The 12,454-nt window shown below is 60.4% G+C and overlaps 2 protein-coding genes across 5 annotated transcripts in view; both read left to right on the forward strand.

The window, feature by feature from the left end:
* Positions 1-11,714, forward strand: part of ERI3 (ERI1 exoribonuclease family member 3) — a 158,115-nt gene extending 146,401 nt beyond the window's left edge. For 3 of the 4 annotated variants that reach the window (XM_037403499.1, XM_037403501.1, XM_037403500.1), the window contains exon 8: positions 10,116-10,960. In XM_037403499.1, the coding sequence (XP_037259396.1) occupies positions 10,116-10,198 (83 nt within the window). In that variant the 3' untranslated portion in view covers positions 10,199-10,960. Of the gene's footprint in view, positions 1-10,115 lie in introns of all 4 variants that reach the window. The other variant, XM_037403498.1, reaches the window with a different exon arrangement.
* Positions 2,974-10,109, forward strand: LOC119155206. The gene has a single exon (XM_037403496.1). The coding sequence runs from the start codon at positions 5,369-5,371 to the stop codon at positions 6,299-6,301; it is 933 nt and encodes a 310-aa protein (XP_037259393.1). The 5' UTR covers positions 2,974-5,368; the 3' UTR covers positions 6,302-10,109.
* Positions 11,715-12,454: the final 740 nt, after the last annotated feature.

Genomic DNA, 12,454 nt, shown 5'->3' on the forward strand with positions numbered 1-12,454 from the left:
TAGATATGGCAACTTTACACTGAACAGAGGTTTTAACCTTCCCTGCGGAGGATATCCAGCTCTACATCACTGACTGTTTCCATCCAGCTGCATGGCCAAAAGCATGCTCTAGGTGAGCTGCTCAGAGCGGCTGCACCAGCTAACAGCTGGCCCTCAGCCCCATCTAGCCACAGTCCTTACCCCAGTTTTGGGGTAGGACCTCCCTCCTGCTCTCAGGGCCTGGCTGCTGCCGCTGTGTGTCCTGCAGGAGAGGCCAGAAGGAGCCATCCCACTGCCCGCTGCCTGCCCGCTGCCCGCTGCCTGCCCGCTGCCCGCTCTGGGGTGTGCAGCAGGAGAAGGGGCGACGGGGCAGCCCCCGGTGCCCTGCCTGTGGGATGAAGCCCCACCGCCCTGGCCGGGCTGCCTGCTCCCGCCAGCGCTGCCTGGGATCTGCTCCAGTGGCAGCGACAGTCCTGGCTGTGCAGGCAGGGAAAGGCAGAGCCACCGTGGGGATGGTCCATGGGCTGGGCAATATTGCTGCAGCAGCATTCTGGCTTCCACCGATGTCCTGGGCTTCTCCCTTGCTCTGGTACTGGTGGGGCTGGACACGTTGGCAGTGCTGCTGCTCGCTCAGCTCCCTGCCTGCGCCATCCCCTTCTGGCAGCTGCCCGCAGCCCTGCAGCCTGCCCAGGCCAGGCCAGGAGACGAGGCCATTGCATCTGCCGAGCGCCGTGGGGCTCCCAGCCTCCTCCCTCACCGCACTTTGCTCTGGCAGCTCTGGCTGTGTTTGAGCAGCGCCTGTGGGCAGGGACCCTCCGTCCATGTTGCAGAGAGGCGCAGGCACTAGCTTGGCCATCCCTGGCATCCAGCACAGACGGGAGGAGGAGTGCGGAGAGCATCTCTGCTCTGTCCCATCCCTGAGTCCAGCTGGGTCTCCCCAGGCACCCCAGCCCCAGCAGGCAGGAGTCCTGCTACCCTCTGCCCCTGCTGCCATCCTTTCCACCTCTAAGGAAGCACCAGCACTGGAGACTGTGGTTTACTGGGCTCCTGTGGGGACCTACTTCCCATTCCCACCCACAGAGCCCTGGAGGGGGGGTCCTGAGCCGCCAACTTCTACAAGAACTTGTCACCATCACCTTGTCTCTGAGCCAGGCTGGGAGTCCCCCACCAGCCCTGGGACAAGGGTGCAGCTTGCATCCTGCCTGCACCTCGCCAGTGCCCCACCGTGACTTTATTTTGCACGGCGACTTTCAGGCGAGCTGTAAAACACTCGGACGAGTTAAATAATACACGACAGTGTACGGTATAAATTACAGGAAGCCAGCGGTGGAGCGACATTGTATGCTGAATAAATTAAAGGCTGCGTGACTTACAGGCGAGATTGATCTCCTGCCGAGCATTTTGTTCAGTGACGTGCTTGTCATAAGGGAGAGCTAATTACGGGCACAGAGGCGCGCGGCTCCAACGCTGGGGAGTATGGCGCAAACTGGGTTCCGGAATGTCAGTAGGGTCCCCACACTTCCAGGATTTGTTCTTTCTGAGGCCGGCCACGTGCCAGGCCCCCGTTAGCTGGGTGCAAGCTGCGTACCTGGGGCCATCCAGCTCCATCACATCCCAGGGCAAAGGACTGTGCTGCCGCCGGGAGCTGCTGGGGTTGGAAAGCAGATGCCCCGGCTCGGGGACAGAGCTGGCTGGCAGCTCTGGGCTCTGCCCGGGCGAGGGCTGGCGTTGGGGCTGTCTCGGTGGCAGGCTCAGGGGGATGGAGGTGCCCCAGCCCGATCGCGTTGGCGGTGGACTGGAGCCACGCAGGAGCGCATCCTTTGCTCCTGTGGCTGGTTGGAGCCAGCGCTGCCTCCCCGGTCCTCAAGCCATAGCACCGCTCACAGGGTGACACAGGGACCCTGCTAATGGCACCCAGGGCTGGCTGAGCAGCGGGGCTGATGTGGGGGCCGAGTAGTACGAGAAAGTAAATCCTTACCAGAAATTAGGTAGGGATCTTGTAATAGCAGGATACTGCCAGGAGCCGCCAACAGAGCAGTCTTCTTGAGGGCACGGGTTGGGCTGGATAATTTTGGGGAAGACACGCTTTACCTGCAGGGATGTGGGAGTCGGGTGAGAGGCTTGGGTGCAGCTGGGTGCCAGCTTTAACTTGAGGCCAAGTTTGGAGGCTTGTCCTGCTGGGCTCCTGCGGGCAGCAGAGCAGGGACGGCTCCGGCACAGCGTCACCGCTGCCAGGTCTGTCCCCGCTGCCCGCCCGGCTGGCAGTGCCAGGCAGGAGGTGTGCAGCAGTGCCAGGCAGGAGGTGTGCAGCAGAGGCTGCACCACGGGCCGGTGGCACAGGAACCTCCGTGACTGCCATGGGGTGCTGGCGCTGCCGAGTGGGCTGGCCAGCGGGATGCGCTCCCCTCCGGCTTGGCTGGTTCAGCGGCTGTCTGTCACTCGGCAGGATTATGAGTAGTGAGTGTAATGCATCGGCGTATGAATAGGGTTGTCTGGCTGATGGTGATGTATCGTTTTTCATTACTGCCTCTCAAGCCCTCCCTGCTCCACGTGTGGAAATTCTATTTATTCCCTAATTTGTAAAAATTCCCTCCTTATCTGATACCAATCAGGGAGGGGTAATTGGCTCTCCAGGGCTAGCGGCTGGGGTCCTGATGAAGAGATATGTGTGTCTGCTCCGGCTGTCCAGGCACCCTGCCCTGCTGCACCAGCGACACGGGCCACAATTAATAATGATTTGCAAATGGCAGACAAGCAATAACGCAGAAAGATGTCCAGCCAGCCTCCTGCCCGCCCCTTAATTTCCTTCTGTAATATAAATGGCACGGGAACAAAAATCCAGCGCTATAAATTCTGAAATTAGTTATTCACTGTAATAAATGTTTCCCTTTTTGGTGCATGGTCCCCCCCACTCTTCTCCCCTACCCCCACCCCCCCACTCCCTGCTCCCCTCCCAGCCCCCTCGCCCGCTACCTACTTCATTTGAGTCCTAATATGCAAATGCTGTAATTTAACGGGATGGTGAAGTTGATTTTCATGTTAACTTAATTACTTTGATTTATGAAGGGCTGGGATGCAGACACAGCTCCCTCCTTACCCACCTCCCACCCTTGCCCCTCTGCGGTCCCACTGACCCGCCGCGTCTTCTCCTGTCTTCCCTTTTCTCAGTCCTCCCTTCCTCTTCTTCCCCAAGTTTAGTGTTTTATTAGCTGCCTTTAAGTGGACATAAGTCCTCGCGACAATCGCATGATGCTGAGGACAAATTCCCCGTCCTGCCTTGTTTAATCGTGCCTGGATAATGGATGTATAATTGACTCATTTGAATGCTTTTGCCTACAGGAGTGCAGAGCATTAAATGTTTGATTGCCTTAATTTCCAAACAGATCATTATCCCCTTCTTACCCGCTCTTAATAAACACTTTATGAGGATTTTTTTTGTAAAGGAAAAAAAATCTCCACTCCTCGTACTTCTCTGAAGTGATAAACTCTAATTAAGTCTAATATTTAAAAATATGGTAATGGTGACTTGTTTGAATAAGTGGCCTGCATTTCCATAATTTCATTATTACGTAAAACACGCTAATTATTTGAAGTGTGCTTATTACTAAAAGAGAAATCTCCTTCTAATAAAGATGAAATTGGCTTTTTTCCCTGTATTGCCACTCACACCACTCCCCTTCCCTCCCGGCCGGTGAGCGGCTGCAGCTGGGAGCGGGGCAATGGCAGTGCTGGCTTTGTTTGCCTGGGGATGCCTGCGGGCCTGCGAGGATACTGGGTGTGCAGGGACAATCACAGGGGCTGGAGGACAAATGGAGGGCTTGGCGCACCCGGTGCCACCCTTGGCCCCAGCAGTGTCAGTGCCCTTTGGCCTCATGGGCTCCAGGAGCTCTTGGGGGTGTTGCGAGGGAGCTCAGCCCCAGCTGCCCATCCTGTCCAGCTGGGACGCCCCAAATGCTGGGGTCCCCCTGCACAGCATCGCCTGTGCCAGGCCATGCAGCAGCTGTGGGGCCAGTGGGTGTCTCAGCAGCCGAGTGTCTTGCAGTGCTGTGACCCAGCCACCCAGCTCTCTCTGCCTGCCCTGGGAGGGGGCCAGCACAGCAGGCGCATGATGGGAAGAGCAATCCCCAGCGTGGAGGACGGGAGGAAGCATCCCATCACCCACGGGGTGGCCAGCCCAGGCTGGAGGAAGCAGGTGCCTGGGGCATCAAGTTGAACACCGGGGTGGGTCACCTCCACTGCTGCTCGTCTGGCCGGCTGCTTCCCAGGGACGCCTGGCGGTGTCACCTCCCTGCCGACCTGGGAGCTGCCAAAGACGGGCCCTCCCTGCTCCAGCATCCCTGCTAGGGTGAGCTGGCTTTGGAGTCCTCACTGACCCTGGTGTGCAGGGGGTGGGACGAGCATCCTGTCCCCCCAGGACAGGGACAGCAACAGGTTGGGGGAGGATGAGTATTAATTGCGTCCAAACCCTCTTTAGAGCCCGTGTGGGCACTCTGTGGTGGGGCAGGCAGGGGAGGCACTGGGATGAAGTCAATATAAAACTAATTTTCTTTTCTTCGTGAAGAAATGAGGTGTGTGGCAGTAACGTAATTGCAGATAATGAGGTAAGTTATTCTTAATATTCTGCGCGTCGCTGTCAGCTCCACCTAATATACCTGCTGGCTGTGTGGGTCACGCAGAGCCCCTCGCCCCACACGCAGGATTATGAAGTCATTCATTTGGGAGCAGCCTGGCAGGACCATCCCCAGTGTCCCCAAGGATCCCTTCAGGCTGGGAGCTCTGTGCTCTGCCACATCTTGTCACAGCTGTGGCCAAGCACCCTGGTGCCCCCACCTCGCCTGGCATGTCGTGGTGGGGATGATGCGGACCAGACGCAGCTCCCTGCTGGCTCCAGCATGGACAGGGTGAGAGGCTGGCTCTGCATGCCGGGCAAACACTGTCACTCTTGCCCCCGGTGGCTGTGCCCTCCTGGGGACATGCCTGCTCATGGGGAGCAGCACAGCCCACTGCGGGGACACAGCACCCGGCGCTCCCCTTTGTGACTGCCGGGGATGTCAGCAGCAGGGCCAGGCTGCGTGGGGACTGTGCAGCTCCTGCCGGTCACAAGGCCACCTGCTGTCACCCAGGGTTGGAGCAGGGAGACGAAGGGCGGCGGTGGCCGGGTGGCCCTGTTCCCGCTTTGCAGGGAGCTGTTATACAAAGGCAGCAGTGATATTATTCATTAACAGTAATCTGCCATTAGAACATTGACAAATGGCCCCTCGTCGCCCGAGCATCAGTTCTTGTACAGCCCATAAAGCATGGGGACAGTTTAAATATGGACCTGCTCAGCTCGGGCCGGGGGTGATCCGTCTTCCCGGGCGTAGCACAGGTGCGGCGGGGCTGCCGCCAAATGAGCACGTTTGGGGGGGCCCTGCGCTCCCCCAGCCACCCACCGCCCGCCTGGGCAGCCACCAGGATTGAAAACCTCGCTCCGCACACCGCCAGCGTCTCAGCCCAGCGCACGGCAGCGGCGGTGGTGCTGCCCGGGTGGTCTGCTCCGGTGGGGAGGTGGGGGGACGCTGACGGGGCAGCGTGTGCAGGGACACGGCCCCTTCCCGACTCCCCTGTGCCTGGGTGCGTGCAGAGGGCACACGCTTCTGCCAGGCAGCATCGCCGCTCCTGGCAGCCCGCTCCCGTGGCACCGCCGCATCGTGCCTGGGCTGCGGGCCAGCCGCCTGCTGACGAAGTCCTTTGCGCCCGTCCTGGGCTCGCAGCGGTGCGGCTGTGTGGTGGCCGGAGGGAGGGAGCGTGCCCACAGTCAGCCCAGCACCCTGGGCTCAGAGGTTGGAGCGTGGTGGGAATGGCCGTCCCCCTCCAGGGACCAGGGCAGCCAGCGATGCTGAACAGCGGCAAACTCCAGCCCTCATTAAAAGAGGACTGCCGCTGTCCCACGCGCGTGCGCATGTGGCTGTCCTTGGCTGTCACTGCAGCGAGAGCTTGGCAAGGCGTGGAGAGGGCTGGGTGCGGGTGTCGAGGCGGTGCGGTGCTGCCGTGGGTAACGCTAAAACTCTGGGTAGGGGGCTTACAACGTGGCGGGGCTAAGCCAGCCAGGCGAGAGGAGCTCAGAGTGGCACATCACCCCGCGTACTGGCACTCTGGCCACGGAGGGTCCTGGAAGCAGCCGGGACCCAGCGCCTCGGGGCGAGCTCGACCCTGTGGGGCAATGCTGGGAAGCGGCAGGACACGGCGTGGGGCAGGAGGCAGGGCAGAGCCGCCGCTCGCTTGCAGGAGGCAGGATAACCCCAGGCTGACCCCTTTCACACACACCGCACAACACCCCTAAATCAATTGCATCTTATTATTACAATATCAATATACAATATTCCTACAATAACACCATTGATTTTCTACTCAGAGGCTGCACCTAAGTCTGTTTTAAAGAGGAGGGAGTTAATAGTGCCCTCATTAAAAATCTATAGATTACCCCCCACCCCCAAAAAAGAAAAAGCAGTTTATATTCATTAGGGCTATTGAATATAAAGTAATATGTTTGTGTAGGACATTGGAGTAATGTGATAATCCGTCCGCATATCAGGGAGAAATCCACTTAGCAACCCTGTCAGCTTGACAAGAAAAATGTGCCCATAAAGTCGGGAATACATTGAGGGAGCGAGCACGAGGAGAGCGGGGGCGCGCGGGCGTGCACGTGCCTGTGCACACCCGCAGAGCCATGCTGCCAGCGGCACAGGGCCACCTTCACCCCGGCCCCCCGCCTGGGGACATGGGTGGGCACCCCGACGACCCTGGAGGTGCCTGGGACCGGGGTGTGCTGGGTGCGTTGGGGTAGGGATCGTGGGGGGGGCTCCACACCCTGCCAAGCCACCACAGTCCCAGGCAGTGTCACCCTGCTGGGACGGGGCTGGTGGGTGCCACCCTGGGTGCTGGGACAGCCCTGCCACAGGTGCGTGCCCCCCTGGGGAGAGCCGAGCTGGGGGCGCAGGGTTAGCGGGGCTGCTGGCACCACCTGCCTCGGACCCCACTCGTCCCCTGCCCCGTGGTCACCTTTGCAATGGATTAAGCACCGAACGAGCAGCAAAGCAATCCCGTTTGCACTCTCTTAGGCTGTCAATTGCCATTTTTGTAATAGAAATTCCTTTCACAAGGTAACGATGGCCAGATTTAGAGGATTTCATATTGCTAATAATTCCCCAAACAGCCATCTGACTGTGTTGTTTTAAAAGCCGCTTAGTTTTTTGCTTTGGAGTTTATGAAAATCTCCCACTCTAATATCCCGAGAGCCAGCCTATAATTGTGTTATTAAATCAATCGGAGCGGATTACATTGTAAAATCAATAGATGGCTGTAATTGCATATTAGAAAGTTGTTCTGCTGTTGTTGATTTTTTTTTACATGGATAATTATAATAAGCGTGTTTACCTTAGCACTGATTTGGAATGAGTCTCACTAAATGACTTATGACAAGCTTGGGGCTCCTGCTGCCAGGGGGCCGTGGCATCATTTGGGGTGGCAAGGACATGTTGCCGGCATGGGCATGTGGGTGGCACCAACCCATGGGGGTCCCACCAGCTTTGCAGGGCGGCAGCCCAGAGCCCAGGGCAGCTCCCAGCGCTGGCATCCAGCACAAGAGCACATCAGGGCTTTGAGGAGACGACTGGTGGGGTTCACAAAGCAGCCAGTGGTTCCAGAGGGTCTCCCCGGGGATCAGCTTGGGGGTCCAAGAGGTGCTGTGGGGTCTCACTGCCAGTTTGGCCGCTCCCCAGGGCTCTGCACAGTTGCCCTTTCACCAATACGGAGCAATAGCCAAGTCCTGGCAGCCCACAGCGGCCCAGGGTGATGCTGTGGGCAGGGAGATGGGCAGCGGGATGCCTGGGAGTGGCGAAGGGCAGTGGCTGGGGCTGTGCTTTCAAATCCAAGCTGCTCGCCTGACACAGCTCAGAGGCCAGGATTTGTTTTGCTGTTACTTTTTGGGGAGATCAGGCCAGGGCTGGCTGGGGGTGGGGGCCAAGTGTTGTAGCCACTGGCAGTTGCACTCCCCCTGCCTCAGTCTCCCCGGTTTTCGAGCCCCTGTTTCCCTGTTAGGTCCCAACAGAAGCTGGCTCCAGGGGCAGGTCCGGTGCTGATTTCCTGGGGGCTCAGCTGGCTGGGGGGAGGGATGGGTGGAGCAGGGGGTCCTAAGGATGGTTAGGGGCTCACGTGAGCAGGAACAAGTGGCAGCGGGAGCTGGTGCTGTGGCTTGGTCAGGCAGGACACCTGTCATCTCCAGGGCCCTTCCGGAGCCATTGGTGCCGGCGAGGTACCAGCGAGGGGAAGGGGTGCCATGAGAGGGGCTGGGGGACACTTGGGAGGCACATGGCTCTGATGGGGACGTCACCTCTCCCACTGCCTCCATCAGCCAGGAGCTGCCCCAGCAGCTCAGGCCAGTCCCCCGGAGAGCTGCACGTGGGGGGAAGCCCCCAGTGCCTCTGACCGGCGATGGGGGATGCCACCGGGTCACCAGGCACCGCGGGGCTGGGCAGGGCTGCCGGTGTGGCCGGGAGCAGCAAGGTGGCCGGGCAGCCCGGTCCCTGCAGGCTGGCGCCTGGCAGCAGGGCAGTGCTGCCCGTCTGCACAGGGCCCTCAATCCGGCACGCAGCACTGTCAGCAGGCAGCCTGCTGTCTCCTAGACAGTGAAATATGGCTACAATTAGCCCGGATACAGTTCAATTATGATAAACAGCGTTTGCACCCTTTAAGCCGTGATTAAAAGGCCTCCTCCCGTTGATAGAGAGACCTAATTTCACATTATTATCGCTGTAGCTTGATTATAAAGCACTCCCTGGATTTACAGTTGGGAGATGGATGTGGAGGCTTCTTTATCATTTACACATCAGTAATGATGCAGCCTTCCCTCTACCACAACATCCATCCAGCGGCGGCAGGGAGAGGGGGGCCCTGCCTGCGCCACCCCCTCCCGGGGCACCCTCTCCCCGTGTCAGCCGGGCCCCGCTGCCACACGCAAGTGGGCAAAGTCACCCTTACGGTAACAGCTTGATAAATGGGCGGGCGGTAATGAAATGGAGACATCAAGGCGTGGGGCGAGGAAGAAAGAGTGGTAATCGGAACGAGTGGAGCTGTCCCGAAACGGAGGGGAGCGGGAAGAAGGATCGCCTCTGCGCCGTGTGCTGTCAAGGGAGAAATTACACATTTACTCTTGCTTTTTCTTAAGGAGACGGCCCTCATAGATCAAAACATGGATTTACAAGCCAATTTTCAACATGAAATATAGACACTAGGAATCAATTTAAGCCCGGCTTCTATTTTAGCAAACGGTGCCTGAGTTTAGTCCCAGGTAAATAACACCAGCCGGAGCCTTCCCCTTCCCCGGCTCGCTGCCCCACCACTGCTCGCTCTGACGGCTGCGGTGCTGCCGGCCGGCCCCCGGCACCCGCTCCGACCGCAGCCCTGCACCGGGGACGGCTGTGGCTTGCTGGCCCGGCTGCCTGCTGCTTGTCAGCCTGGGTCCGGCGGGCACGGGGATGACCCCGAACCTCAGCAGCGAGCAGAGCGAGCCAGGTGCCGCACAGCCCCTGCCTGAGGAGGGTGAGGGGAAGGAGAGGACCCTCCTTGGCTGGTGGAGGGCAGCTCCAGTATCACCTGTTGTCCCCATCCCGGTGCAGGGACAGCTCCTTCGCTGGCCAGTGCCACCGCGGGACAGGGGTGCTGGAAGAGGAGTCTGGGGCGACCGGCACTGGGCTTGCAGGGAGGTAGCCACTGGCCGAGAGCTGGGGGCCCGCGGGGGTCTGGCTTGCAAGAACGCCGCCTTCCCCACGCACCAGCTCCCCATGGGCTGCAGGGCAGGCAGCAGCCTGGAGGACCCAGGGATGTGTCAGCCAGCAGTCTAGGTGACGCCACTGCCCCAGGCAAGCCTCCGGGTCCTGGGCATGGATCCGTCTTAGTGCAGCGCAGGGCTGTACCGGGATGCAGGTGGCAAGTGCTGGGGAGCCAGGGACCGTGCACTCGCCTGACACCACTGCAAGGCACTTGAGGCAGTGCCTGGACTGGTGGGGGCACAGCCCCGGCGTGGGTCCCGGAGCTTGGTCCAGCAGCTCCCAGTCAGATCACGGCTCTAACCCAGCATCTCTGTGCTCTCTCCGCAGACGACTGTAAGAACATCGCCAACATCATGAAGACACTGGCCCATAGAGGCTTCATCTTCAAGCAGACCTCCAAACCCTTTTGATCCCCAAGGCAAGCCAGGCAAGGGCTGCATGCGCCCGGCGCCGGCGAGGCGGGGAGGACGGGCTCCAGCATTAAAAAAAAACGGCAACCGAGGCCAGAGGAACCGACACAAAAAATCTCAATTTCAGCTGTTAACTCCAGTAGAGGTTGTATATATGGGAAGGCAAATCTGTGTAGACCTGATGTGACTCCCTCTCTGGGCTGCTCCGGACATTATGCCATGCTAGCGGACAGCCGCGTAGGGCGCTTGCACCACATTTTAGACTCGTAGTTTGTTCTTTTTCTTTGGCTCCCGATTTCCGTCCCTCCCTCCATATCCCACCCCGTCCTCCCTCTCCCGCCCTGTAGCCAGAGCATCCCCCATCTCCTCCCCGGCATGGGCCGTCCCCACCTTCCCTTCTTTCTGTTCTCTGGTTTTATGTTTTCAGGCCTTGACGGCTGCTGCAGCAAGGCCGGCGCGTGCCCACGACGGGGCACCGCTCGTGGAGGCTCAGCAGTGTCGAGACGGCCCCTTGCCCTCCCCGCCAGCCCCCCCGCCTCTCCCCGAGCGCCTTTTCCCCTTTTTGAGTCAACACTAACCCCTCTCTGACTCCTGTATGTGACAAACGCGATCCGTCTCTTTATGTTCAAGGTGAAGTGCCTGTATTCTCCGCTGCAGAGCCCCTGACAGCCCCACCATGGGCTGCGGGGCCCCGGAGGGCTCCCTTCAGTGGGGTGGGGGCTCGGCGGGCGGGCGGGCGGCAGGAGGGAGGTGACAGTGTCCATGCGGAGCCCCGTCCCGTCCCCATCCTGTCTGCTCGTGCCTCTTGCGGGGCTGGGTGGGATGCCCAGCCCTGCCCTGGCCCCGACGCCCGATTCCAGCTCCACCAGGGACAGGCCCGCCACAGCACCGCGTCCGTTGCTGGCGGTGGACGTGCCAGCGCGCGCTGGCCCCCAGCCCACAGGTACCCGAGCAGGGGAGCTGCAAATTGCCCCGGGCCCCTGACCCTGCTCCCCTCCGATCCCATCCGGCCTCCCTCGGTTCCCGAGCTGAGGCTCGGCCCCCCACGTGCCCACGGTCCCCGGGGGCCGTGCCATGCCCCTCGCAGGTCCCTGCGGACGCTCAGCAGCAGCTGGCTTGTTGCCTGAGAGAGTTGCCGAGCACATCCCCTCCGGCTGGGTGGGCTCCCGGCCGGCCAGGGTGGTTGGGGGACAGCTGTGGGGCAGGCTGAGGGCGCACGTCCCCCCGTGTCACCCAGCCCTGAGGCCCTGCTGAATGGAGCCCTCGTCCGGGCGCTGACCTGCAGGGAGGCTGCAGCCCCGGGCCCGTGCGTGCATGGCCTGGAGCAGAGCCGTAGACGGCAGCCAGAAGGGCAATACAGGCACTGAACTTGGCGGTACATGACTGCATGGTGTGTGGTGTTCCAGTTAAACCAACCGATAATGCAAACCCAGCATTTTCATTGTCTAGTTATTCCAATCCTTGCTGTAAATGTGCCACATGAATAAAGTTTGGGGGTAAAGGAGCCCGGGCTGTGCCCATGCATGTGTGAGTGTGTACGGGGGAAGAGGGGGGGGCGCCGCCTGGGTATGTGGGAGCAGGGTGCCCCACCAGCAGGGCTGCCCTCCCCGGGGTATGGCGTCCCAGCATGTCCATGCTTCCCAAAAAGGGAAAGTTTTTGACTGGGAAGGGAGGTCCAGGTTCCCGGCTGCCGGGAGCACTGCCTTGCAGTCCAGCGTGGGCACCGTGGGTGGGCCCACCAGTCTCCCCCACCTCCTGGGGTTTGCTTCTGCCGCACAGCAGCTCTGCCCGAGGATGCCACCAGCCCACCGCACCGGGACCGCACCCACAGGTGCACCCCAGCACAGCTTTCTGCCTGGTGCAGTGTGACGGCAACCACCGTGTCCCACTGGCATCTGTCACCCTGCCCTTCAGCCTGGCACTGTACCCATGCGGCTGCTACCGTGCGTAAGAGCATCCCTGCTACGGCCGGAGCCAGCGCGGCTCTGCCCAGGGCGCAGGGGCACCTGCTCTGCCCCGGCCAGGAAAGCCAGCACGAGCGCAGCACCATGATGCACAGGAACCATAACCAGCCCTGCAGGAACTGCCACCACATCCAGGTGCCCAAGGGATCTGGCCAGCGCTGCGGTGCCGCCGGGTGACAGGGACACAGCTGTCCAGCTGGCACAGAGTGGGCAGCTCCCAGAGGGACGGGGCAGCCCCAGCCCACTTGCTCCAAGCAAAGGTCACGGGGGTTTTAATGGCTCCCTCTGTGCA

This window comes from Falco rusticolus, chromosome 11, assembly GCF_015220075.1.
Source record: "Falco rusticolus isolate bFalRus1 chromosome 11, bFalRus1.pri, whole genome shotgun sequence".
In the NCBI taxonomy this organism is placed as follows: Eukaryota; Metazoa; Chordata; class Aves; order Falconiformes; family Falconidae; genus Falco; species Falco rusticolus.